Below are 27801 nucleotides of genomic sequence, written 5' to 3' on the forward strand. Positions count from 1 at the left end.
CTGCCACCATGGTAAATGACAGAAGTAACAACACTGAGTAAATCACAGAAGCAGTTCATTGGTTCATCACAAACATTTACCATCACAAACTTTATAGAGATAGATGGATTTCACTGACAGGAAGAGTAATCTGTATCTGTACAAAATGTGGATTACTCTGTATATAGTAGCATGACATGTAAAATAGTCCAGTATAATGCTCGTACCGTGAGTGTGTATTTTATTAAAGTTGTGATTATGATGTGTTGGGATTAAGATTAAGATGTTGCATTTTACTGCTCCAGATGTTTTGCTACTTTAACTATTTTATTTAAAGCTGAGTACCACGTATCTCTAAAAATCAACTTTTCCTTAATTTAGAATAACAGATGTTTTCAGATGCTGCATGTTCCAGCTGACCCAGGACGGGAGTGCTTTTAAATAGTTTATTTTTTAGAATACTCTTCACCCATGAGGGAGCATTTCATCCTTTTAAATGTCTTAATCAAACGTTCTTATACTGCGCGTGGGAATACGATTGAGAGATCAAATTCTGTGAAACATAATTCAGCTTAATCATATTTTCATTTGACTCATTAAAATACACATTTCAACATAATCAGCTGTGATCGGCTAGATTGAACATTTACTTAAAAGCATAAACATGCTGTAATGATGCCAAACATGCTGCCAAACAAAATGTAGTGGAGTCCAAAGTAAAATATTGACCATCCACAATGTTGTAAAGTATAAATTAGCAGACAATTTAAATACTTAAATAAATAAAGTACCTAAGAAAATGTATTTGGTTACATACCACTGTCTCAGCTAAACATCATCTATGGACTTTAGCTCCCTACGATAGATAGATATAAATCTTGAGTCCTCATCTCAGTCTCTGAAAGAAAGCAAATCAGCGTATTTCCCCAAAAATGATCAACTATTTCATTAAATCAGCATTGCTTTCTTAGCTGGTGCTACTCTGTCAGCATTTCTGTTGTTGTTTTTTTAAAAAATTTTTATGGCCACTGCATTTGTATTTCATTCAATAGTACCTCATGTCACGGATGCTATATTGCAGGATCTGTTCTGACTGCGTCAGCAGGAGTCATTGTTGAGACTGGCACCAAACAGTGAATATCACATTTAGTGTATTTCCATTTTTCTCCTGTAACATCTGCTGCGGCACTGAACAGATACCAACTCACTCTATCTTTCATCTCTTGTCCCCCCCTCTCTTTTCAATCTATCTCTCAGTATTTTTTTCCCTTCTTCTTTCTCATCATCTTCCCTCATTTTCTCCACCCTGTCGGTGCAGTGAAATGGCCCATTGTAAAAGAGCAGACTGTGTGCGTCTGAGACATTAACTGCTGATTTAGTGGGACATTAGCTTGATGGATGGCTTGGCAAAAAACTCCCAACAACAGTTGATTTGCATCCAGAGAAACTTGCAGTGTGATGCGGAACAGCGTTCAGCACGCCCATCGTTTATGTGCTGCGTCTCATGATGACTTCCCGCCGCAGCGCTGTTTTGCAGAAGATGGAACTTCAAGCTTCACAATTCCAAATCGAGTGGCTTCAGAGCTCTGCAGCTTATTTCACCCTGGGCTTAATTTGTGAAACACATTTGACATGAAAACATATTGTAAAGATTTTGTTTTTTAACCTGTGAGCTTCTAAGAAATGTAATGTTGTGTCAAACTTGAGTTGCAGCAAATGAAACATATAACATATTCATCATTCCTAAGACTTTAGTTTGTTTTGCAATGCTTAATTTGCAGTAGAGTTTTACAGTAACTCCACAGATAACTGCTTTTATTTCATTGGTTTCACAAATCCTCAGACAAAGCATCAAATCAGTTAACAGATTTTACATTTCCTTTTATTTTCACTTCCGTTTTGAACAGGAGCAGCAACAACGTTTTCTGTGAGCTCTATGAACATACAGTACATTACTTATTATTTTAAGGCCCATTGCATATCGTGGTGCTTCCCAACATTTGCATGTGATCAGTTCAACCTGAGCCAATTACCCAGGGTGCTTGACTGCTCTTTGAGAGCTTACCGTACAGACACTGGCACCAATAATATAAATCTTAGTTCATATAATAATTGATCATTAATTTACTGACCACAGTTTCTTGGTGTTTTTTCGGTTCAAGAGACAGACAGCATTTACAAGAAACCAACGTGTGATACGGTTGCCCCTGTGGAGTGTGATGAGCAATACATCTCACAGCCTTTTTACATTCTACCACTAATGTAGCCGCAGTTAAAATGGGCCTGTACCCAAAGGCACTGTCCTATTAATGGTTAGCAATCCACATGAATCTGCAGTGTGTGTGTGTGTGTGTGTGTCCATGCTTGTGTGTTTACACCTCATTACTCTATGCTGAGACCGTAGAAATAGAAGAGGAGTTATGTGTAATGTGTACCGTTGCCACTACAACCGTTGTAACGAGCTAACTTCCATATAAACCGAAGATGCAGATTCACCCACGCTGACATGACGTGTAAAAACACAGCGTCTGCGTCCAGTTTGTGTGTGCGCGTGTGTGTTGTAGTGTGTATTTTCACGTGTGCATGCATGTAAGTGTGCACTTAGTTAGTGTGAGGAACTGGAGTGCCTGAGAGGTTTATTAATATTCTGCCTAATTCACCTCATCAACCTGTACATCTCACTGCCGATGTGACCGTCGCCTTCAATTGACCGATACACAGCACACACAAGTACATGCGGCGATATATAGACTGACAATTCACGCCCACGTCTCTCTCCCCAGTGCCCATTCATTTCGCTCTTTTATTATTATTATTTTTTACTCCTAGACACATACGCATCCTCTTCTTTCTTTTTTTGCACACGCATCCTCTATATCTGTCTATCCCTCACCCCTGTCCCTTTCCATCTCTCTCACCATCAGTCTCTCCCTCTCTGTCTCTCGTTTGCTGCGTAACAAACGACAGCGCAGAATAGATGTCCCCGTCATTTGCACCGGCATAATGTTCTGATGAAAAATGAAGTGATCCCTCCAGACGGATTAGTTAGCAGTGAGGGGACCTCTGCAGGAGAGGAGGATGTGCACCAGTGTGTGTGTGTGTGTGTGTGTGTGCGTGTGTGTGCGTGTGTGTGCGCTTGTGCATATGTGTTTGAAACAGATAAATTACTTTCCCTGAAGGCTTTCTGTTTGAGTATGTAATATTTCAGCATATATTATTGGAGACTTCCGATCTGTTCGTATTGAGAGCTTTCATCCGTTGTTCTGTCCTCGGTAACTAATGCTGAGCATGAACTTGGGTGAACTCAAACCATCTTGGTTTATCTTCGCTCATCCATTTAGTGCAGCCAGACATTCCCAGTCACAACCACCCCCAGGAAATACTGTATGTCCCCAGATAAATTACCTTGGTCATCATTAACTCCAGAGCTTCCCAGTCATTCTGGTAAAAACTAAAATTATTAATACATTTGATACTTCCCCTTTCACACTACCTGATGCTGGACAATGTACAGCAGGGATTCCAACGCATGATGCTTGATGTTTGATTTTGGGGTCTCTAGACGTCTGGGGTAGCCTGGTTTTAGACTAGATGTCTGATTGTCTTTTGACAGACACGTCCCCAAATTAGTACTTCACAGTCGGTAATTAAAAAACTAGGTGAAAGTTGTATTGTTTCACAATCAATCTGGTGTTTGACATTTAAATGCCTGTTGGGCTATTTATCTGTCTTGATTGTGTTGGTGTGAGATGCCTAAATACTTTTGGAAAAACTCAACAGACCTTGTTATAAGCAGGTTCATGGAGGAACTATTGTCTTTCACCCATCGTTCCCACATGAAGCTGCTCACAACAAGGTCTGTGGTTTATCTTGAGTAACCGGGTCACGATTTCTCATCATTTCTGTGGGCTATTTTTCCAACACTAGGCAACTCCCAGCAAAACAATCTCGAGTGATAAATAGCACTACTGGTGGGAGGACAATTTTTTCTTTCTTATTTTGGTATGGTACTGTCCTTTCAATCCTGTTTTTGCGATTATACATGCACTATACATCATAAAGGAGAAGAAGAAGTACATAAACCGGTAAATTAACAACAGACAGGTGAATTTGAATAACTTCAGTGACGCCCTGATTTTTTATCTAGCACAATCAACAGGTCAAAGTTTCCAATTCTCCACTCAAGACTTTGAGTGTGACCAAATAGGGCGACTCTGGCTCAGTGGTGAGCAGGGTCGTCCTTCAATTAGAGGATCGGCGGTTCGATCCCCGGCTCCGCTAGCTCATGTCGATGTGTCCTTGAGTAAGACACTTAACCCTAAATTGCACCCGTAGCTGTGCCTACAGTGTATGAATGTTAGATAGTCCTGATGTGGCACCTTGCATGGTAACTCCTCTCATCAGTGTGTGAATGGGTGAATGATGTCATCGTGTTATAGCGCTTTGAGTGGTCGGAAGACTAGAAAAGTGCTATACAAGGACAGGTTCATTTACCATATACCAAATACCGGCCAACATTATGCTCAAAGCGCCGCTATGTTCACCCTGAGTGACAAAGTTTCAAAACGGCCAGGCGTGGCGAGCTACATTCTTGCCGACTCGCTGTTGAAGTGTTGAAGTAGCTATGTCATTAAATGGCACAGGGAACTGTCTTATAGCAAGAATGTGATTTTCTTTGACATCTGACTGAAAGGAATTGTAGGTCGAGAGAAGGAAACCCGAACTGGTGAAACCAAAACATTTGATTTGTTGACGCTTTTGACCGAAATCCTGCTAGTAAATGAGGATTGATGGTAACCAGGTTACCATAGTGTAATGTAAATAACAGTGAAATGATTTCGACACACATTTCTCCTTTTTTTTAATTTATTGCGCCTCCTGCGATTTGGAAAAAAGTTTTCTTTATTGTGCAGCCCTAGTATTATTTCATATACAAATACACCATTGGCATGTGTGTTTTTTCACCGGGTAACTTTCTGGAAGCAAGATGTTGGGTCAAAGTTTATGTTAAAGGCACAGATGAACACTTGAAGTTTCCTAGGCTGGTTTTCTAATTTCCACTCTGATGCGTGTGCAGAAGGAGAGAAACACGACAGACAGCGGTTAAGAAATACGCTGTTGTATTTCTTAACCGCTTTTTAAACAGATCTGTGAACAGTAAAGTCTCTGAGGGAGACCAGAGGTCAAGGTCAGCCCCCGTCGGAGCTGGAATGGATTCTGTGCAGAGTAGAAGTTCACAAAAATCTTGGTTCCCTAGTTGAAGTATCTAAATCTCATTCCTTTGACATAGATAAACAATTTATACCCAAATGGAAATGAAACCTGTTTCTCCTCATGTGAGTCCAAGTTAAGTCTCTAACTTGTGGTGCAGTATGTGCACATACCACAAAGCAAGGCAGCTTGCACCACTCCATGTCTGTCTGAAGAATGCCTTGCAAAACACTGACATGAACATAAACGAACTCTTGTCAGCGTGTCCAAGTGTCCAAGTATTCTGAAGGGCAACAATGGCCCCCTTAGTCCAAGTGATATTCCTCCAAGTATCGTTGCTTTTCTTTGCAGTCGTAGCCGATCACACGTTCCATGTCACCGTTCACACTCAGCTCGACTTGAATAGTCGTCCATATGTGTTATCACACTCTCAAAGTGTCTACTGTGTATGCAAATGTAACGCAAATGAAGCTCCTCTCTCCAAGTGACTTTATTACATGAGCGTTTGTTTTTTCCTTCTTGTCTGCCTAATGTCCTTGCCACAACCTGCACATAATTCGATTCTATTTATTTGAGCTTGACTATGCACAGAAGACATCCAGAGAAGAGGATGAAGCAGAGGCAACAGCTGCACAGCCCGAGGAAGGTCGCGGGTCAGGGAATAAGCTGTAACCCTCCTGGAGGAGCTGGATAAATATTCTATTTCCACACTTCCCAAGCGCAGACTAGCCCGGAAATAGAGAACATACACACGCTGGTAATCCGTTGCTGTGTCCCCTATGCCTTTGGGACTGCTTCTTGTCCTGCTGAGGCAGCAAAGCGCACATCTGCTCTGACAAATGAACATCTGAAACCTGAATCAAAATAGAGGCTTGCGTAAGTATGATGGGAGTGATGCTGCTTGAGAGAGCTCCCACTGTGTAGGAGGGGAAAAACAAACCAAGGTCTTGCAAAGTGTGTGGGAGCATAGAAGTGCACATGCTCTTTACAAACCAGCATTCTCATTGAAGACTAGTACAGGAATAACGGCCTGAACGTCTTCTGGACTTGTTCAACTCCATTACAGTGGCTGTTTTGAAAACAGCTAATGGTGCTGCGCGAGCTAGCATGTTGCGCGTCAGCAGTGTTTTCTTCACTGTTTGTGGGTGTGAGTCGGTCATGACGGCATTGCAAACGTTGATGCCTCACCACCTCCTTCTCTATCTCTTCCTCTCTGTTTCTTTCTATCCAGTCAAGACGACCATTCTGAACTACCAGAGTCCGACCACTGGCCTTTTCCCGGTCAAAACATGCTCCACCTGCAAGGAGGCCAAGGTCCGGGACTCCCTGTACTGTGCTGCCAGTGCCTGGGCCTTGTCTATGGCCTACCGGTTAGTACACGAGACACACTCGCACACTCTCACAGATTATCCATGCAGAGTAGAATGTGTCTCCAGACTCATTTGTGTTCATTATTACGGCTTAATTGGGACTTTTCACCTCCTGATTGGTCTCTCTGCACTAATTGGTACACACAGGATCCTACAGATTTTTAAAGGATAGTTTAGCGCTGACCCTGGTCCACCCCGGGGTCAGCTGCAGTAGGTATTGCAGTTTGAAGTTTCACTAACCATCTTTGCACTTCACTCGCCTCAAGAAGTACTTTGGTTTTTTTGTAAGGCTGAAAGAAAAACCAAGACCCCCCAAACTCAACACAACAGTGTCGCTCTTGCCACAGCTCAATGCGCGGCACCTTGACATGTGGGGTAAGCCAATGCATGACAGACCTACCATGCCTAGTTACAGATCCTGCACCGTGATTGGACAATCAGTGCCAGGGGATGGGTTTAAGTGAAATGGTCCTTCGATATTTTGAATTTCATTTCAAAGGTGGTCCTGGTCAAGATTGCAGCATACATGTTTCACACAAGCACCAAATATAAACACAAATAACAGACATGAAAAAAATAGAACATAGAAAGCAAAAGAAATCACATAAGAGATGGCAGACTTAAAACAACCCAGCAAACTGTATCAACCATCAATTGTCAGTATGCTAATATTTCTCTGTATCTCACCAAAAACATAGTTTAAAAGCGCTTTCACCACAAATGTTGCTGGTTCTAGGAATGACGTAGCTATTTTGTCCGCATGATTGTAGGTTGCAGCTACTGATAGTAAATGACCCGAGATATCAGGTACCTTGGGACCAGGAAACCACTGACACCCAAAAACCTAAGTTCTTAGTCTTTTTGGCAGAGCGCTTGCTTGCTGATGTGTACAGTAAAGAATAGGTACATCATTTTGTGTGCATGTGAATATGCGAGTGGACAATAAATTACATATGAAATGCCATAGATGACTATCGGGAAAATTTCTGCAGCTGAGATTAGAATATTTGTCATATCATTTGTGAGAGAGACATTGTTATAAGGCTCGAATGGACTACATTTATTTTAGCACCGCAGCCGGGGTGATGTAAAGGGACACTAAAATGGATGGATAGATCGATCACTTCTAGGGTCTTTATAGAGCAGAACAGACCCAGAGTCCTGAGCTACATGGATCCCTTCTTCTTTGACTTTTGGTTTTGTTCCACTCACTGGCCCTGATCTGTAATCTGAAGGCTGAAGGCATTGCTTTTCAAACACTTTTTGCGATTGTTGATTCAAGAAGAACACTTTAGAATTTAACGGAGAGGCCCCAAACTCTTTTATCAACCGTCCCTGCACTTTATGTCTGCATTGCCTCCGTAATTAGTTTCAAGGGAGAAGAGCACTTTCACAAAATGGGCCCTTGAGAGAGAGAGAGAGAGAGAGAGAGAGAGACATTAAAGGACGAGATGGTAGATGGGTGGCAGAGAGGGAAAGAGAGTGAGAGGGCGAGGTGGGCAGAGGGAGAGATCAAGAAATGGAAAGATAAGAGTCAGGCAGAAGAAATGGGAGCGGGAGTGAAGACAGAGAGAGAGAGAGAGAGAGAGAGAGAGAGAGAGAGAGAGTAAAAATAGAGAGTACTGCAGTGATGTGACCAGCGGCAGATCTCAGTCATCAGTCATGGCTGCCTCCTATTAGAATTGTCACTGGGATTTAATTAAGATGATTCTCATCTGACAGGCTTGGCTAGTACCATTACTTACTTCACGCCCAGCTGCTGTATGTGTGTGTGTGTGTGTGTGTGTGTGTGTGTGTGTGTGTGTGTGTGTGTGTGTGTGTGTGTGTGTGTGTGGCTTTTGTCTCAAACTCCCATTCTTAGTAGACGTGATACGTTTTTTCCATCACCTTGCCCAGGCACATTTTATTCTTTTTTTTGTTACATTTTACTCATAATATATATATATGAGATCAGTTGGGGAAAGTTGATGGTGAAATGTATAAGTAAGAGCTTTAGTGTCTTCAAAATTTATGCAATTTTACAATACCTAACTCTAAAGGCAATTTTCTCAAAGTGAATATTTTCTCTGAGCCAGAAACATCCACTTCAGTAGCACTTTCCGGTTTCATTGCCATCTACATTCTGAAGGTTTTTCCACAGGGGTTAGTTCATACATCATTCATAGCCTGATTTATAGAAAACAAAACAAAATAACTCCCTTTATGTTTGTAATGACCTTGGGGGGTTTCATGGGGATATCTATTAGTTAAAATCTTTGCCCTATTCCCCCCCTTTATTGAGGCTGGGTTGATGAGTTGGTGTTAATCTTTTCTTGTCTCCTTTCTGACACCCATTGTGTTTCCCTGATTAATACTAATTAAATGTGAAGAGCTGGGTGTGTTACTGTAACCCCTGGCCTATTTTGGATCACCTCATGCATATCACAATGTTGGATGCCTGTAGTCCGGTAATGAAGTGCTTTAAAACAGGACGCTGGCAGATGAGAAGCTGCCTGCTGTATCCTCTGCGATCACTTTTAATGTGGAGGGTCACATCTAAAAGACGTGTGTGTGTGTGTGTGTGTGTGGGGGGGGGGGGGGCGGGGAGGGTGATTAATGCAGCGCTTACCACCAAAGCGTCACCTCGGCAACGTGGCTTCCCTCTTTCGATACCCAAAGTCACTGTTAGCGTGACCTTTGAGATGTGAATCCGAGATCTGCCAGCCCCATCAGGAATGTGTTGACGGCCACTGTGGCCCCTGCAACCACAATCGATGGACTTCTGGGTGGCTCCTTGGCAATATCACTCTCTTGAAAACGCATTTATTTAAAGGGTTTGTGCTCACAATTTGGAATAATACTTATGCGAGTGTAACGTTGTACAAACTGCACATAGATTTTTCGCCACTGTTCAGTGCCACTGATGAAATGTTCAGCCACCTTGTGATGAAACAGTTGCTTGGTTTAATTCTTTCTGTCAACAGGCACTAAGGCTTTTACACCTTTAGCTGACTTCCGATTGTCAGGGAAATGATTGCTTTGTGGCGCTCCTCGGATATGTGATCGCACTGACGTCCTTCACATGAATAAAGAGGCGTAAACATCCCATAAAAATCACATGTCAGCTCAGGTGACTGTCATACCGCATAATTATATGTCATCAGTAATGATGGACAGGTAGAGAACCCCCGCTTTCCAGCTCCAGGTCTGGTTGTTTGGTGTCTCACCGCCACAAACTAGAAACTTTCACACAACAGAACCAAACCAAAGGCCAATGTTTTTTAGTTTTTGAAGCACCAGTTTGAAAGGCGCCACACAATCTGTCAGTCTGGCTCGACTCGCCTTTCGGATTATTCAGGTTTAATACAAACGTTCCAACTGTAGAAACATTAAACTCACCAAGTTTATTGCTGAAGAAAAAAAAGGTAAAGGTTTTGAGCAAACCTCCACGTTAGCCGTTTAACCTCCAAGGTGGTTCAGATAATCTGTCTCAGCTGTTGACTTATTTACCTGTATAATCGACTGACTTCTTGGGTCCTTTTTGCCCCATTTGACTTTGTTGTAGCGATGACGTAATGTCCCCCAAATCACAGGGATTACTTTGGGGTGTGAAACATAACAGTTAACTACATCAGTAAGACCCGAGTAGGAATAACCAGAATCGTCCTTTAAAATCTGTTCCTGTGTTCTTTCCTGTGTCTTCACGTGTGGTTCATTTGTTCTTCATATGTTCTTCATATGCTTTTTCTGTGTTCTTCACATGTTCCTTCATGTGTTCTTCTCTTGTTCTTCATATGCTCTTCCTGTGTTCTTCACGTGTTCTTTCACGTGTTCTTTTCTTGTTCTTTATATGCTCTTCCTGTGTTCTTCTCTTGTTCTTCATATGCTTTTCCTGTGTTCTTCTCTTGTTCTTCATATGCTCTTCCTGTGTTCTTCACTTGTTCTTCATATGCTCTTCCTGTGTTCTTCACTTGTTCTTCATATGCTCTTCCTGTGTTCTTCATGTGTGTTCATCCACTCACCGTGTTCTCCCCGTTCCTCCCCGCTACGCAGACGCATCGACGACGATATGGGGCGAACCCATGAGTTGGAGCATTCCGCCATCAAGTGCATGAGAGGGATCCTCTACTGCTACATGAGACAGGCGGATAAGGTGAGTTTTGAGCCGGGCCACACTCAGCTGCTGCTTTTATTTTCATTGCATTTTCATTGCATAAAAGCACACAACACAATTACACACTGTGTTGCAGTTCAGAGGTGTGTTTCTGAGCTGCTGTTCATCAGAGCCTCGCGGAGCAGCGGACGCATCTGGTTCCTCTATCATATCATAGCAAATGACAACGGGAGCCGGTTGCTTTATTCCTGAGGGCTTAATAACCGGCAATCTGTTAATTGCCTCAGACCTTTGCTCCGAAGGGGGAAATTTCACGCCACGTCTGCAGGAAACCTGACGCTTGCGCGTGAGCAGGCTGTGAATGGAAAATGGCCATTTTACCTAACCAGAGGCAGAATCGGATACGTCCCTCGTTTGAGTACTGTTTTTTTTTATCCATCACCAACGACACTTTTTAATCGAGCAGCTGGCCGTGTCGCTGTGTACGTGCGTGCGTAAAGCGTGTGCCTTTGAAAGCCATTCTGTTTCATCCTGCCTCGACCTTGACGACCTAATTTAGGGGAGAGCTTTCCAGGGTCTTAATTAAAAAGCTGCGTTTACACAGTTAATTACACAGAGCAGCGTTCGTTACGGCCCCGTCTCCAACACTTACCAAGAACATGGCATTCGTAATAGAGACGTGACACAGGGCCACTGCTGGGCAAATATCACAGGGCAAATACAGCAGCTGGGCCCCGCTGTCTGGGTGTTGCTTAGGGCCAATTTTCTCAAGTGAAAAAAGTTTTCTTTTTCCGTTTGCAGTAACAAAAAGTCAAAGTCACTTTGTCGGTAAGGTTATATTTGTCTGAAAATTCACAAAGCGAGCAAGAAGATGCAAGAGTATAGTGGCATTATGTTTTCTTTGAGGAGACCAGATTACATGTTGTTACTGTGAAGTAGGCCACTGAAACACTCAGTCAAGGTCGGGGGAAAGTCAGCAGTGATTAAATATTGGAGGGTAAACAATGAGATATGTTGATGCTTTAAATATTTTTGCATATTTATTTTTGCAGTAACGTTATGTTTCCAGCAAAATATTTGCTAGACATGCAGCGAAATACTAAACTAAAAAACAGCGCATGCTACCCGAACTATACCAAATAGCAGACAGACAAAGTTGGCAACTAGTGAGTGACAATTAATGCAAATGTTGCTCCATTGGTGCTGGATGTCATATCAACTTCATATGTCATTGCTGTGTTTACAGCTTGTTGCATCGCCCCCAAGCAGACAAAGACTTCCAGATTTCAACTTTATTTAGTTGTATTTGTATTGTGTCCTTCATAAATAAAATGTTCAGCACAAACAGATTTAAAGGAAACCATTATTTAGAAGAATAGAATGACGAAAGAGACAGAAAACCAGAGTAGCAACACAGATTACAAATAATACAAAAGAAATATACCATTCTGAGGTTTCTTCCAAGATTTAGAAACAAAGGTTACCAACTTTCTATCTCTTTTGCATCCATAAATGACAAGGAATGGCCTGGTTATCGGTTTAATGAGATGTGAGGTTATTTTTGTTGGCCATAGATGGAAAATAATTGCATGAAGTCGGACTTGTACAATTTCCTGTGGCTGGATGGAGCAGAAGAGAGCTGAAGTGTTTCACTAATTTGAAGTTCATATTGGCGCATTGCAGCCCTTGAAACAATAAGTGAGATCCTGGGCCTCTTAGAATATCCCCGGGACTAGAGCCACTTGACACCATGGCTCTGCTGGAGCGAGAATCAAGAGATCTCTCCACAGAAATAGATTTAATAGAAACATAAACAGCGGTACCTATTGTCAGCTGCTAACTGATGTATTTTTCACACACACACACACACACACACACACACACACACACACACACACACACACACACACACACACACACACACACACACACACACACACACACACTCTCTCAATGGTCTTAGTACATTGGATGGCAGGAAGTGGAGTAGTTTGCGCAAAAGTGGGACAGAGTGGAGACTAAGAGAGAGATTGATTTTCATAGAGAGCTAAAGGAGAAACAAAGAAACAGGAGAGTGAATAATAGAAAGTATTGGGAGAAGATAGGTAAGAGTGAGGCAAGGGAGGTAGAAAGAGAGAAATTGAGACATGGGGGGAAGGCGTGGAGGGGAGGGGGGGGACTTGATGATGGAGAGAGAGGTGGAGAGAAGAGAAACAAATGAGGTAAAAAATGGGACAAAGGGCCAATTATTTATAACTCTGCGCAACGCGACTGGTGGCCCAGCCGTAATTTGCAGTGCAGTCGATTCGATGCAGCAAACACACACACACACACACACACACACACACACACACACACACACAGACACACACACACAGAGCCAGGAACAATTCACTGAGCACAACACAGGACAAACATCTTGGTTCTTTATGTGTTCGCCGTAAAACCAAGTGGTAGTTAGCTCGCTCTAAATCTAACCCTTATCAGTTCCGGGGCAGACTACGCTATGTTGTACAGCATAAATCATATTGACGGTTCCAGTTTCTTTTATCTGAGAAACAACAGATTATATGTGTCACTGGAGTGTTTGTGGATTCACGTAGTCCTGCATTTTGGGAAGTCAAACAAGGCCTCAAAGGTATTATATGTGGTCATATTGTCGGTTGCTGTTTGTGAACATTGCATTCAAAAGTGTGAGGGGGAGAGAGAGAGCAGCGGTGGTCGAGTTTTGGCAAAGGGGTTACTCCCCGCGTGGGGTTCAAATGCTCAGCCCCAGCAGAATGAGTAAAATACAGGCGTAGGGCACAGGTCTCCGCAGATAGAGACTCACACTTCTAGTGGGTCGTAGGTGATGATTGAGGGAGTTTTGTATCGATCAATACATTGTTTATTCGGAAATTGGGGCATATATAGCCATAGCATTTCCACTAGCCTATTCCCTCTGAATAAAAGATGCCATTAATGACGCAGCCTAACTGAATAAGGAATAACTCCCCAAACCATAAAGCTTATGTGCATAGTTCTGGTCTCCTTCTAAAGATGAGAAACAACAAAAATATGAATCCAATGTGACAAAATGAGAGAGGAAATCTGTTGAAAGGAGTTGAAATGCCAATTGAGGTGTAATGGTTAGATGTAGAAACGTGGGCGAGGATGTCGAATCAATATACAACGAAAAAACTAAACGCCTATTGTAACCTCTCATGGTAATGCCTGTTCTTTACAATGCATTAACTCAATACGCAAGGTTCCTCATTATGTGTTTTTTAATGTGTTCGATGCTGCTACTGTGCTACACTGTGTCTTTTGTGAGGAAACGATTGTCTCCCACTCTCCCTCTCTCTGCTCCTGCCCTCGACCTCTCCCTTTCATCCTGTCCTCTCGGTCTCTCTACCAGGTGGAGCAGTTCAAACAGGATCCCAGCCCCTCCAAGTGTCTGCACTCGGTGTTCCACGTAGTCACCGGGGACGAGGTGCACTCCTACAGCGACTACCACCACCTGCAGGTCAGCCAGCGAGCAGACAAGCGCAGACATGAGGCAAACCCTCAGTTGGAAGACTGAAATGAGTTTTTGCACAACATGCATGTGCACGTTGTGTGTGTGCATTACGATGTGCACCACAACGAAATATCCAGATGGAATGATGATGTCTGAGAAGCTTCTTCAGGCTAAAGAGGCCATAGAGGGAAGTCTACTATATCACATAAAAAATAAATGATTTCCCCTGGCGGTGATCAGGGAAGAAACATTCTATGTTGGCATGCATGTACGGCTGGAGAATTGACTTCGGCACTAAAACAGCTCAGAGGTCAAAATTGGTGTGTCACGTTTGGATGGAGACTTCAGTTCTCGTGAAAGGCGGCTAATGCGTCAAGAGAAATCAATAGAAATCAATAGAAAATCTGAATTATAATGTTGAGACGACAAGGAAAACGTCATAAATCATCAAAGCTGTATATTTGTTCAACGCTTTTACTGTATACACATTTAGTCCTTGGTTGTGATTTATTCTCCAACAACTTTGAAGAAACTGGCCCAATGCCAAAGGCCTAATAGCTGATATGAAGCTCTTGCCTCAGTCTCTACTCTGTGTAGCGAATCAAAGACACCCGTATTGATGAACCCTGAAATATCCGGCAGTGTACAAATGGCAGTGTTTTTTTATTTGTTTAATGGCATCTCATCCACTCTGTCCTTCCCTCTGTCATTGCTGCAGATCGATGCCGTTTCCCTGTTTCTGCTGTACCTGGTGGAGATGATCTGCTCTGGTCTGCAAATCATTTACAACACCGATGAGGTAACAAGGCGCTAAGATGACTGTGACGATAATTGCACACTGAACCAAATGCTGCTGTCAATATTTCATTTGAATCTTAAATGTATACATGAGAGATTTTTCAAATGAGTGAAAACAAGTTAAACTGCACATCAAATAACCACTGACATTATTTTTGCCTAAATGTTGGTCACTTGAAGCGAGGCCTTTTAGCCATGCTTGTGCTCGCTCGGTCCACCGCTTGTGGGTTGTCACGACAACAATCATGGACCCAATAGGGTGACTGGCTTTGTGATCCGCCATCAGCATATTACCGTTTTAATTTGTCCAATACTTTTTATGACCTTTCTGCAAAACTAATGACATTCTCATCACCGTCAGCTGTACTTAACTTTTAGCATTAATTAATGGCCAGTATTAAGTGCAGCGACACAGAGCTGCGAGCATATCTTGTTCCTCTGTACATGACTTGACAGCGAATATCTTCGAGTCCTGTCGTTCCCAAATAAATATACAGCATCTTTATAACCAACATATTCTGACATTTACGATAAAAAAATGTTTTGCCCTTCGCGAGTCAGTGCGCTTGCACGTGAAAATTCCCATTGGGAAACTTGTACCCCACAAAAATGTATTCCAAAACAAATCGTGGGACCTAATGAGATTCATGAGTCTTAAATTGTGTGACGCTTCCTTCTCAAAATCCAACCAGCTGCTGTAAAGTAAGAGCAAGGGATTTGTGAAGGCGGTTAGACGTACTCTAAATCCCCAACAGATATCCTGGAGCCGACACAAATGCAGGATCGGGGGACAGTATCTCACTTTTATAGCTCCGCTCACATTTATGTTTTTTGCTGAGCCGCTCAATTGACTTTCAACAGGGAAACGTTTAGATGATTTCACTGTGGAGGCCTAAACGTCCTCCTGGGAATCGAACCGGTAACTTCTTATTTGGCAGTGCTCCAACCTGGGCTATTAGGGAAAAGCTCTAAATGCTTTCCCCCCAGTGTTTGATGGATCCGTCCAATGTCAGTTTTTGTCTTCTTCATGTTTGTCTCTTAATAAAACAACTTGGTCGTTAAGTTTACTCACTGTTTGGTTTATTGTGCAGCCCGGAGGAGCACTTAATTAATTCTGTTAGTTTTTATAGTCTGCTCATTCACAGCTTACTTACCGCCACAGAGCGGGGACATTTGTGGCGCTGGTAAAGAAATTGTGTACTAGATTGGGCTTATTTTAAGAAAGTAAGGACATGGTAAAACATTTTGCCACTAACCAATTAGTGTGTGCAATATTCACTCTGTTTACAGAAGAAGAAAAAAATCCCTAATTACCTCTCATTTTTCTCCATGTCTCACTCCTGATGGCAAACAAATTGACAATGCTACTTTTCTTACTAGGGCCGTCCTGTCTCTTAATTTGCATGTTTAAACACTGCTTATTCGATTGCATAATTCAAACTGATAATTCTGCACCCCGCCCCTCTTTCTATTAACTAACATCAGATCTAGTGAGCAAAAGGACCTGGTGTTCCCACTGAGCGCTGTTTGAATAGGGTTTCATTTGGACTAATCACACTGCTACGCCGCCGTGTATTAGTTTTGTTGTGAGCTGTCACAGCCTGTGAAGTCCATTGGTGTTTACTTGACTGAGCTGGAAGCTGCATTGCAGTATTTTTTCTTTTTTTCCTTGACGTAGGTGGTATAGGAAAGGCTGCCGTGTGTCCTCTGAGAAGATGCACTATCGACCTCCTTCCAGATGCCATTTTCAGTCTCATGCAGCAGGAAATGGAGCATCTCATTAGCCTAGTGTGTATCCCAGCCTGTGTTTTGTCCCGTTCCACACACACACTTAATACAGGTGTACGCATTCCTTGCCCCACTACTGTGTGAGTGGGGAATATGTGTGAGTATGCTTCTGCAATAGTTCCCACGTGTGCAAACCACCACCACCACCAAAAAAAGAAAAAAGGCAGAACTGGCAAGGACTGGCGACTGGCGGCAGGGAGACGAAGAGGCTTGTTTAGCCGGTGGGCAGTAACATTCATTAAGATACCATTAAGATCCTAAAAAGTTCCCCTCGTTAATCACTCAACTCATAAAAACCCCAAAAGAGAAGCAGCGAACCTTTCTCTCTTTCCCAGCATCGTCTGTGTCGCTCCCTCGCTCCCTGCCCTCCTTCACAGACTGGCCTAGTTAAGTCCTACACAGGTTGTATCTGCTATCTGCTCTCTCTCTCTCTCCCTCCCCCCCCCCCCCCCCAACTTTGTCATTTTAGATTAAATCTCCCATCAGTCAAGCACACACACACACGCACGCACGCACGCATGCATGCACGACACTCACACACACACACACACACACACACACACACACACACACACACACACACACACACACACACACACTCATGTTAATGATTCAAGGCTTTTAAGTCATCACACTTTGTATGTCTCTCTCTTTTAGTTTATTTTTTTGGACGTGCGTATTGATTTTGACATGTCTCTCGCGGACACCGGGGCTTTCTCCACAGCCGGCGCTCCTAATCACGACTTCTAACCACGAGGCCACCGTTTTGTGTTTGTGATTAAATCAAGGACGCTGCGGATGGGTTGTTAGAGTCTGTAATGAAAGGGTAATGCACTGATAATAAAATGAGTGCTATAAATGGACGTTTTGATACGTGTCCATTCAGTGTCGTGTCATTAGCTAGTAGACAAGGCAGCGATGCTGGAACCTCACACGCTGCCTCACTTTACACCTTGACTGTGGCTGCAGGGACAATTTGATCTTTTTTTTTTCAGTTCACAAAAAACGCGACAAAACATTGTAAATGACAAAATAAGTAAATACAAGTAATTCAATTAATAGGGGGTCACCAATCATTCATTATAATTTTTGGTCCATTCTTTACAGGTCAGCTGAAAACATTACTCATCTTTTTCCCTGAATGAAGTCCATTTTACCCAGCGTTGTTCATGGGTCCCTGCTTTGATCCTTAAAAAATAAGTCAGTTTTTCCATGTAATATATCTCCTCTACATTGTCCAGCCACTGTCCTGTGCTTGGAGGATCACTTTTCAGCCAGCCCCTTGTGATGGCCTTTTTACATGAGAGTGTCAGAATTTTAAAGAGGTAGATGTCCTCCTTCTGAATTATAGCGACAGGTATCAGTGCCAGATAAACAGTCCGTGGGTCCCTGGGGATCTTGTAGCATAAGATCTCCTCCAGAGTCTGAATAACTTGGGACAGTTTGATCTTGAGCGTTGATTATTGCTCGTTACTGTTTATGTATGTTAGTAAGAGGCTGTGAGTGAATGTGTAGCTGCAGCTGAGATGATCGCGTGTCTCAATATGGAAACATGTGCACTGAAAACATGGATCTGCTTGTGTCCCCGGACGCGTAAGACACTGGGAATGTGTGTGCAGGTGTGTCTGTATTGCATCCCGTGTCTTCCCGTGTTTAATGTGTTTTCTGTGTGCAGGTCTCCTTCATCCAGAACCTGGTGTACTGCGTGGAAAGAGCCTACAGGGTGCCTGACTACGGCATGTGGGAGCGAGGCAGCAAATACAACAACGGCAGCACCGAGCTGCATTCCAGGTCAGTCCAGAAGCCAAGCAACACACAAAGATCATGCATTATGAATGCGCGCACTGGCGTTCTACTGAGCATTTTCAGGTTAGCAAGTGAAACTGGTAAATGCTGACATCTGGTCTCTTTTAAACATTGTTCTGATTTTTACAGCACTTTATCAATGACTCTCTATCGCTGGCGCCGGCTGTATCGGCGTGGTTTAACATCAATCAATGTGTATACCGACGTCAAAAGCACAAACACGAGGAGCTCGACTGACCCAAGGTTTTATTTACTCCCCTGTGCCTCTGAGAAATACACTGTAGCAAAAATGGATTAACAATATAGATTACACTGCATCCCGAGTCACGGAGATGCTGTAAATTTCCCTGTTTGCATGTTAGCTTTTTTTTAAATTCTGTTGCTCATGTCGGTGCAGAGTGTGTGGGTGTGTGTTCACAGCAGTTCACAAGGGGGGGGTCGAAACTTTCTGCAAAAAATAAACTGAAGCAAACAGTCAGCAGCAGGAGAGCTGTGGACTACTAAATACCGGACTGTCTGCAGTATTGGCAGCAGTGTAATGATATAATAGTGCATTCAACTAGGATGCAGGGAGGCCAGGAAGAAGGATGTAATGGAAGGAAAGGTAGGGGGGAGGAATAGTGTGAGATAAAAGGTGGAGAGAGTCGGGGAGAAACCGAGGAAGTTAAACACGTATGAAGGCACAGTGCTGCAGGCAGTGATAGTGCTGTGGTCCTCTGGCCTTCAAGCTCATATGATTAATGAGATATTGGTCCGTTCCACTCTTTTTAGTCACGTCTAACGAATCCAGCAGGAGTGTTTGCTCTTCTGTTTGTTTTAATTGTATTTCTATTGAACTCGGACATTAAATTAAGCATTTGAAAAAACTAACTAACTAACTGTTGACATTTATCAGTGGAGGAGAAATGTGCTTTGAAGCACAAGTCATTTGAATTTTGAATGCTTGCTTTAAAATAGTATATGACTAAAATCATATTAATTGTACAAGAAACCACCTTTTATCAGCTTTTCTTTGGTCTTCATTTCAACTGGTGGATATTATTATTTTATATATTTAATGTCTTTATTGAAACAGACTTCAAGTCATTTTAGACTGTTTCTAGATCGTGAGCAATAAGTCTGACTTCATTTATTAATTTTGTATTATTTGCATTTACTGCTGAAACAAAACAGTCATCGTGACGGTCTTAGTCTACAGAAAGTCAGAAATAAGACTTAAACACACACGATTACAGTTAAGGTTGAAATCTGCAACTTAACCACAGCACAAATATGTTTTTGTTGTGTTTAGGGAAGTGCAGCTATTGTAACATATTATCAACCTACAGAAGTTAACAAACAGCATCTTGTTTAGACATCGAGCAAGCACAGAGCAACCGTAAACCCCCCAAAATGTGTTGAAAGACGCTAAAATGCTGCATACAGCTGATGGGAACGACAGATACATCTCTCTGGGTCCGTCACTACCGGCGACCACTTTTTACATTTGACCCATTGTTAATATGAAAACAAAGTGATCAAATGAAATATTACCTGTAGTGCGGATATTGCTTAATGTGGACGTGTAAACATATTTGATTGACTCACCAGGTATCATAAGGCCAAGTGTTGTCTGTCAATCAGCCTGTTAATGTGCAACTGTTTGAGCTACAGGCCGACATGTAGATGGAGATGACTCCATCTGCCTCCCACTGAGATCAGCCATTCCTCCGTAGTAACTGTCTTATGTGCCTCAAATCTCAGCGTTAAAGCCTCGGTCAAACCGTAATGTAGCAGCTTTTTCTGCACTTCCCCCGTTTCTCCCCTTACGTAACAGCATCATTCCCCTGATATGGTCAGTGTGTCAGTTTTAAAGCATATTTACCGATGAAACAAAACAACTCAATTTGACAGTGACACAACCGCAATCAGTGAGTTCAACAATCTTTACTGAGGAAGACTGCAATGGAGCAACAGTCTGAACTATGAACTGCTAAGAGGATGAGGACTTTGGACCACATGTTTAAACAGCAGCACTGTCCAACTTAGAGCGTTTTCCTTACTAACTGATTTATCATCGAAGGTTGAACTGGCCTCCCGCTCCTCCCACTGAGTCTCGATAAAGATCCTCAATTTCTGCCATCTTATCTCTGAGAAGCCTGTTTGTTTGTTTGTTAGTTTTTTTCTTCCTCTAACAATCCAAAGCTACTGGCAGCCGCTTGTTAAGATATCCTCAAGAAAAGATAACAAATTCAATGTAGTGAAGAAGCCTGTGTCTCTCGCTTCTTGTATTTCTTCCCCTCGAGGTCATGCTTTGGATTTCAACAATTAGTGAGCCGCTTAATACGTGTAGTTGCGCAATACCAATTAACGTGCTGAATGCGTGAACTGTGGCAGGGGCAGAATCAAAATGACTCTGTGTAAACAAGATCTGTGCAAACAATCAAATTGAGCATTCTTTTCTCGTCCCAGAGTGCCAGTGGGCAGAGAAGAGGCTCAGTGGAGATGAACAGGAGAGGATGTTTTCATTTGTCCATATCAAATCAAATGATTCCCTCTGCCTCGTGTTTATCATCACGGACAGTCAAATGGCTCGACCGGAGTGTTTTATTTAAAGTGGCATGTCTAATATTGTAAACAGCTGGTTTTCTGGAAATGTCTTGAATTCTGATGAGTTAAACGTAATTTTATTAGACGTATAAAAAAAAAGAGGAAAAAACGGGACTGTTCTCATGAGTTCACGAATATGTAATTGTTATCCATTTTAACAATCGTCTGAATGCTGCAGTTCTGTATGTTATGATATAATTATATATATGGTTGATTATATTTCATAGCCAGTCAATAGTGCCCCCCCCCCCCCCCCCCCCCCCCCCCCCAAGGGCTCCAAAGGTCCGAGGTTCATTTGTTTTTAGTCATTTGATTACTAAATTATGACTAACGATGTTGACGGGTTTGAACAACTTAAGCACAGATTCAGTCAAACTAATGCTGCAGTAGACATCGTGTGGCCTTCTGTTGGAGGTGGCAGAATCTAGTTTTACGGCCTTAAAGGAATTCATCCACTAAATGACCATTTGTTTATCAACTAAACACCCTGCGTTACCTTGAATTCGGGAAGAGAAACTTTTTTCAAAAAGGTATTATTGAATTGAAGTTACATGGGGCTGCATTTACCAGCAGAAACACTATATTGAAACATCAGCTGCACAACTCGTGTTGCATAATGCAAGTCTCATTTATCCCGCCGTGTGCTCACTACACACATGCATCTTCGCTAAAACATTATCCGCATGGTAGCGTGAAAGAAGTGTTTTCAATCTATACTATAATATAAATAGATACATACTATATACTGTCATTCATCAGGTTGCCTGAAACATGACTCCAAATGAATGCTAATCTTTGTCTGTAGCTGTTTGGTGTGTAAACAGGCAAGTGATGCAATTAATGCAGATTTAATTATTTAAGTTTGACAAAGGGATAAAAACAACAACTTCAAAATCCTTTAACTCGCTTCTTCTGGCGCTCATTGTTCGCTGCAGTTTGCTAGTTGTCGTGAAGATGAGTCCGTTGTCATCACGTGACCAAAGTTTCACTCTTTGGTCACGTGATGACAACGGACTCATCAAGATAAGGTGGTCTTATATTGATGCGAGTGGCCGTCCACTGGCTCATAGAAGCAATTGACCCCTTATGACCTCAGCAGAGGTATGGGCTGCTGTGTGTCCACCCATTTATTGTAGCAGTGGCAGAACATGCCTGTGCAGTCTACAGTGTGTGTTCATGGATTTACAGTCTGCAGCAACATTTTCATCATGCAAAATCTTTATCTCCAATTGTCAACTGAAACTGTTGCATCATGTCGCTGCTGTGGGCCTGTTTCCTGCTATCCCCCCAAAGCGTCTTATTGCCTGTGTGAGTTGCCGCTGACAGCCCTGCTGACCAGAACCGGCTTTATTACTAGTCTCAGCAGAGCTCCGTTCCAGGCTGAATTAGCCAGCCATCGTCTGCGTTATCGATTCAGGCTTCACTAATGGTATTGAATGCGTTTCGTCATGTCAGCAGAGCTACCGCCAGTCATCGCCAAGTTCCCGCTGCAAAAATTGTTCCCCTCCTCTTTTTCCTTTTCAAGGGAAATCTTGGCAGAAAGGCAAACGGAACGAAAGTGAAATTGATCCACGTTTGGTCTGCATTGCAATCACAGCAGCCAGCCAGTGTGAAATACCGGACAAGGTTTTTATTAAAGAGAGCCATTATCTACAGCAGACCATAATCTCAGGTCCCTTAGGCTCTATTGAGTCCTAACAGATAGCAGTTTAAGATCCAAGTGCAATTCTGAATGCTTTCTTCGGGCTTCTGACGACTGAAGGACACATATGGTTTATTATTACAGAACTACATTTTGAGTCACTTTTGTGCAAAAAAAGAAAGTGATATTATTTTTTAGGGCTGGGCATTCAGTGTGATAATTTATTATCTTTCAATGGAATCATATCGATATGTCATAACACAGATTTATGTCGTCAAAATGGATAATAACATGAAATAAATGTTTATGAAAATCTGAATTTATAAGGGTTCTGCTTAGGGGAATACCCCAGTGTAGTTAAATCAAACTATTTATCTTTTTTTTTCTTTATAATTTCACTTGAAATGATTATGTTTGTTTTGCACTTAAGTTCTTACTTGAATGAAAAAATACTCTCTACTTTTTATTTGTCAAGTACTAAATTCACACCATGTGATTATTTCAAACAGATTATTTATTTATTGAATTACCAGGAAACGTGCAATAAAGTGATACAAGATATGAAATGACTTTTCTCAGGATACAAGTGTTTGGGCCCTAGCGCTCAGCCCATGTTTTCTTCCACATCGGCCCTATGGTGCATCAACGTCAGTGAAAGTAGCTCATGATGTGTCGTGTGATTCTCCGTGTCTCTTTTCTTTGCAGCTCTGTGGGCTTGGCCAAAGCTGCTCTGGAGGCCATCAATGGATTCAACCTGTTTGGAAACCAGGTATTTGAATAACTTTCCCGCGGACTCGCACATTTCCTCATACGAGTCCCAAGAGATATTGCGTCACATGACACAAGACGGCATTATAGATGGACAAATGCAACAAATCTGCAGAGGCCCATCGCAGCTCCCTACATCAGTGAGATACGCTCGATGTTTGCATCCTGTACACATAGGCAAATTAATTAGTGCCGCTGTCATCGATGGCGGACTAAGTGGACGTTTGTGCATCAGGAGATTCATCTCTTGTTTGTGTGTGGCTCAGCAGACTTTTGATCAATAGTCACAGTTGATGTTTGTTCCTGGTTTCTCTCTGAATCTCCCTCACAATGTCCATTAGTGAATTTGTCTCTTTTATTTCTTGCCCGTGTGGCGGGAAGGAAAACAGGGACATTCATTACATCTACTAATGGATTGGAAAAGGAATCCCTGCACTTACTGTAGCAAGCCATGTTATCGCTTCTACTTCTGCAACCGCTTCTCCGGCCATCTACTGCATCGGAGTATTCTTCTGATCAACGCATGTGGGCTGTCGGGATGAGTGCATATTGAAGTCTCTGTTCGTTTTTCTCCCCTGATCAGCGACAAAATGAAAGAGGGTTAACTGTGCTTGGAAATGGATTTTGTCATCATGCTCATCCTGTTGGGAAAAAATCAATTCATAGAGGTAGCTGATGTATGACCCATGCTGTGTGGGTGTCTCATCCAGTCTCTTGTCCCTCTATGGGAATGGAAGTGCTACACGCCAGCCAGTTGCTTATTAATGATCTCTATCAATCATGATTTCCCAGCTGGCTCTCATCCGCCAGATGTAACTCCCCCAACCCCTTTAACCGGAACATCCAGTACGGCCTGGAATCCGCGGCCACATTTTACACCGGCTGCAGACTCTTGTGGGTGTGTGTAACATTTAGCCTTTGTGCTAGATGAATGGAAACACGATGCCCTCAGTTTGTTGAACTTTTTCTTTATTTTGTATTTTTCACGATCCCTGCGAGTCACACAAACGGATGTAAAGATGGCAGCTTCTTGGTGTGACAAATTGCACTCCGCGGATAAAATTGATCTTGCCGGGAAGAGGATCCTTCCACTTTAAAGCCAGTCTCTAAATCCACAGAGCTGTGTACACACGGCTGGACAATCAAATCTTAACAGCTTCCACTTTCCTATCTCCGAATTGTCACCTAATTCACACCCAGTCAAGAGCAGGGATGTAGTGGAGCGGACATACACCTAAATCAATCCAGCAATCCTTTCTTTTTGGGGGTTTCTTTCCTCTATGCTTGGGTGGAAGAGAGGTTACTTTTCTGTGCTGGCAAAAATCTTTGGATTTAATTCAAGCACATCAATGCACAGAAAGCGATGTACATTATGGTCTTTAAAAGGGGTATTATACAATCTACATCCTGTTAACGTTAATTAGCAACCCGTAATAATAATGACACTGATGGGTTTCCTGCATACATAATGGTGACCTTTAATCGACTCGTGTTATACCGTCAGATTTTCATTATAGAGGGACATGGGCTAACTCCTTAGGGAAGTTGGAAAAGATCAGTGGGATTGTGGGATATTAGAAGAAGAAGAAAAAAGTACAATAATGAAAGGATATCCAAACACAATGTTTTCCCAAAATGTTACACTGACATATTTCATCTTATTGCATGGTATATTTGGTTAAAAGGATATTTTGTTTTTGATTTATTTTCTTTCAATAAAAAAAACTGTAATAGGGTGAATAAATCCTGATACTGGGAATAATTATTCAAAAAGGACTTCAAGAATGTAAACACAATAACAGTGTGGACATTGACCTCTTTCATCTGATCCCTAGGGGTTTAGGGTAAGTGTCCACATTGAAGTGAATCAGAAATACTCACTTTCCATGAGTCAGCAATGGTTTGTAGAAAAAGCTAAGAAAAAGATCCATTGCTTTTGATGTTTATAAATGATCATTATATAATTTGTCTTTTTCATTATTTTATATTACATATGCATATTTATGTTATTTTTTAATGTTTTGGTTCAGACGTCCCACATTTATGTCAATTATTTGTTAGAGGGTCATAATTTAAAAACTGTGTGGTCAGTTGAAAAAACAATTGTCTTTAGTGGTGTTTGTGGTCGGGCCAAAAGCAACTAAGAAAAACAACAAAGAAAAACATCCATTGCATTTAAAAATATAGTTTGGTCTGATGAGTTAAAAAAATTAAAATACCATGTTAGCACGCCAAAGGACACTCCTGTCAAAACAGCACTCATCCAAGGCCAAAACACTCATCTTACATGCTTGCTTTTCTTCTCCTCGCTGCTATAACGCCAGAGAAGGTTTCCCTGAGAGGGCCATTTCACTGAACTCGTCACACGGCTGCCTCCATCGGTGGCCAGCAATCCACTGCACTATGCAAATTGCGACAGGAAAGCTTGCTGATTTGACTAAAAGCCCTGGCTGGATCTGTTTTTTTAGAGGAAAGAAAAGTAGACTCTGGCAATATTCATCCATAATGCATTTGACTTGCATTAGAAACTGCTTAGCAGGTTGCAGGAGTGGCTCAGTTGGTTTTATGTAAGCGCTGCTGGTGGATGGATGGAGTGAACTCCACCGGCTTTTTTCGAGCCAGAATGGTTTGATCACTTCCCTTACGAAGTAAAAACATAAAAACTGCCCCTCCTCTCTCGCCCAGAGGTGTTTAAGTGCACTGGATGGACAGACTGCATTAGAGTAGCAGCACTTCTGTTTTGTACGTGGGGACTTTTGAAGTGATAGGGCGACGCTCGACTCACTGTTGTTCAAGCACTCACACACTGTTCTTCAAAAACATGTCCAACCCAAATATATCCACCTGGTTATACAGCAAACAAGTGTGCTTTCATGTGCGGAGGTTTGATTGAGGGGGCCTTAAATCATTTCAGTCTTTTTTTGGGTGGGGGGTAAATGATGGAGGACTCTTGTTATCCATCTTTCTGCATTTTTACGTGTGCTGTTGGTGTACCTGTTATGGTGAACAGTTCATCTGTGACCGTGATGCTCTGTTCCGATGTGTTTTGCTCTGCAGGGATGTTCGTGGTCGGTGATATTTGTGGATCTGGACGCCCACAACAGGAACAGGCAAACCCTGTGCTCCTTACTGCCCCGAGAGTCTCGCTCACATGTGAGTTCGTCCGTGCAACAACTAAACCAAACGACTGAAAACCTACAAATGAAGCACAGGATACTGTGTAAATGCATTTAGTGGCTCAGAAGTAGTTCGTTGACCCGCGCAGTTGCACGTATTGTTGCCACCTGTCGCTTCTTTCTTTTGACTCAGTGCAGCAGCTGTGTGTATAATCTCTACCATTCAAAGACTGAAATAGATGCCTACCACACACGCGGCAATAATGTAAAAGTATAATTGTCCACATCAAAACTAAATACATACTCTCGTCGGTATGCGAGTGGTTGTCTGTAATTCAACATCCCCCTCATGGTGTAGCCATTACGCTGACTGTGACTGTGATGTTGATGGTTCAACCTTTGTAAGAAATTGGGAAAGAGAGAGGTGGCTGCAGAGCTGGAGGGAGGTAAAGTTGAAAAAGCAAGGAGGGGGGCGAGAAATAAAACAAGTGGTACGTAGAGAAAAAGCAAGTGCGAAGCCATTCCCTTCTCCACACTCCGCCGCTTGCAGACACTCACGCGATCACATCTCTCCCTGTGTGTGCTGAACATGTCGGGCAGAATGGCTCGCAGTAAGCGTGCGATGAAATGAGTGTAATTAGACGACGTGAGTGGTATGAAAGCTGCATGAGATTACCGTTAAAGAGTTGGAAGGATGGAGTGCTGCAGGGAGCGAGAGACCGACAGGATAATGTCAAGCGAACCAAATTATAAATTTCATATGAGTATTGCGGACACTATGGCAAAAAATTGGAATTCAATATTAAATTCAACACCTGCACTGAATGTGTTCTGCAAGCTGATATCCCATTTCAGCTGCGGCGCCGAGCACGTGACGTATAAATTGGAGTTGTTACAAGAAATCAGAGAGATAAGGAGAAGTTAAAAAAGATTACAATGCAAAACATAACCGAAGCATCAAACAGTGGACTACATTTTGCACTGAAATCTAGTCTCAGAGCCGGTTGAGTTCACACAGAATATAGAAAGCAAGGCTTTTATTTATGGATGCTCCGCCGTCTATTAATAAACCGTAAATATTCATAGATGTTTGCATGCGAGGCTCGGTCCTAATAGCTTTCATTTTTACTGCTTAATAGAGT

The 27801-nt window shown here is 42.4% G+C and overlaps 1 protein-coding gene across 2 annotated transcripts in view; it reads left to right on the plus strand.

The window, feature by feature from the left end:
• Positions 1 to 27801, plus strand: part of phkb (phosphorylase kinase, beta) — a gene marked incomplete at its 5' end in the record, with an annotated part of 94515 nt that overhangs the window by 7251 nt on the left and 59463 nt on the right. For both annotated transcript variants that reach the window (XM_079217330.1, XM_079217329.1), the window contains 7 exons: positions 6422 to 6560; positions 10593 to 10692; positions 14051 to 14158; positions 14871 to 14951; positions 18414 to 18529; positions 23481 to 23544; positions 26601 to 26696. In XM_079217330.1, coding sequence (XP_079073456.1) covers positions 6422 to 6560; positions 10593 to 10692; positions 14051 to 14158; positions 14871 to 14951; positions 18414 to 18529; positions 23481 to 23544; positions 26601 to 26696 — 704 coding nt within the window. The remainder of the gene's footprint in view (positions 1 to 6421; positions 6561 to 10592; positions 10693 to 14050; positions 14159 to 14870; positions 14952 to 18413; positions 18530 to 23480; positions 23545 to 26600; positions 26697 to 27801) is intronic.

Source organism: Taurulus bubalis (assembly GCF_910589615.1).
Source record: "Taurulus bubalis genome assembly, chromosome: 4".
Taxonomy (NCBI): domain Eukaryota; kingdom Metazoa; phylum Chordata; class Actinopteri; order Perciformes; family Cottidae; genus Taurulus; species Taurulus bubalis.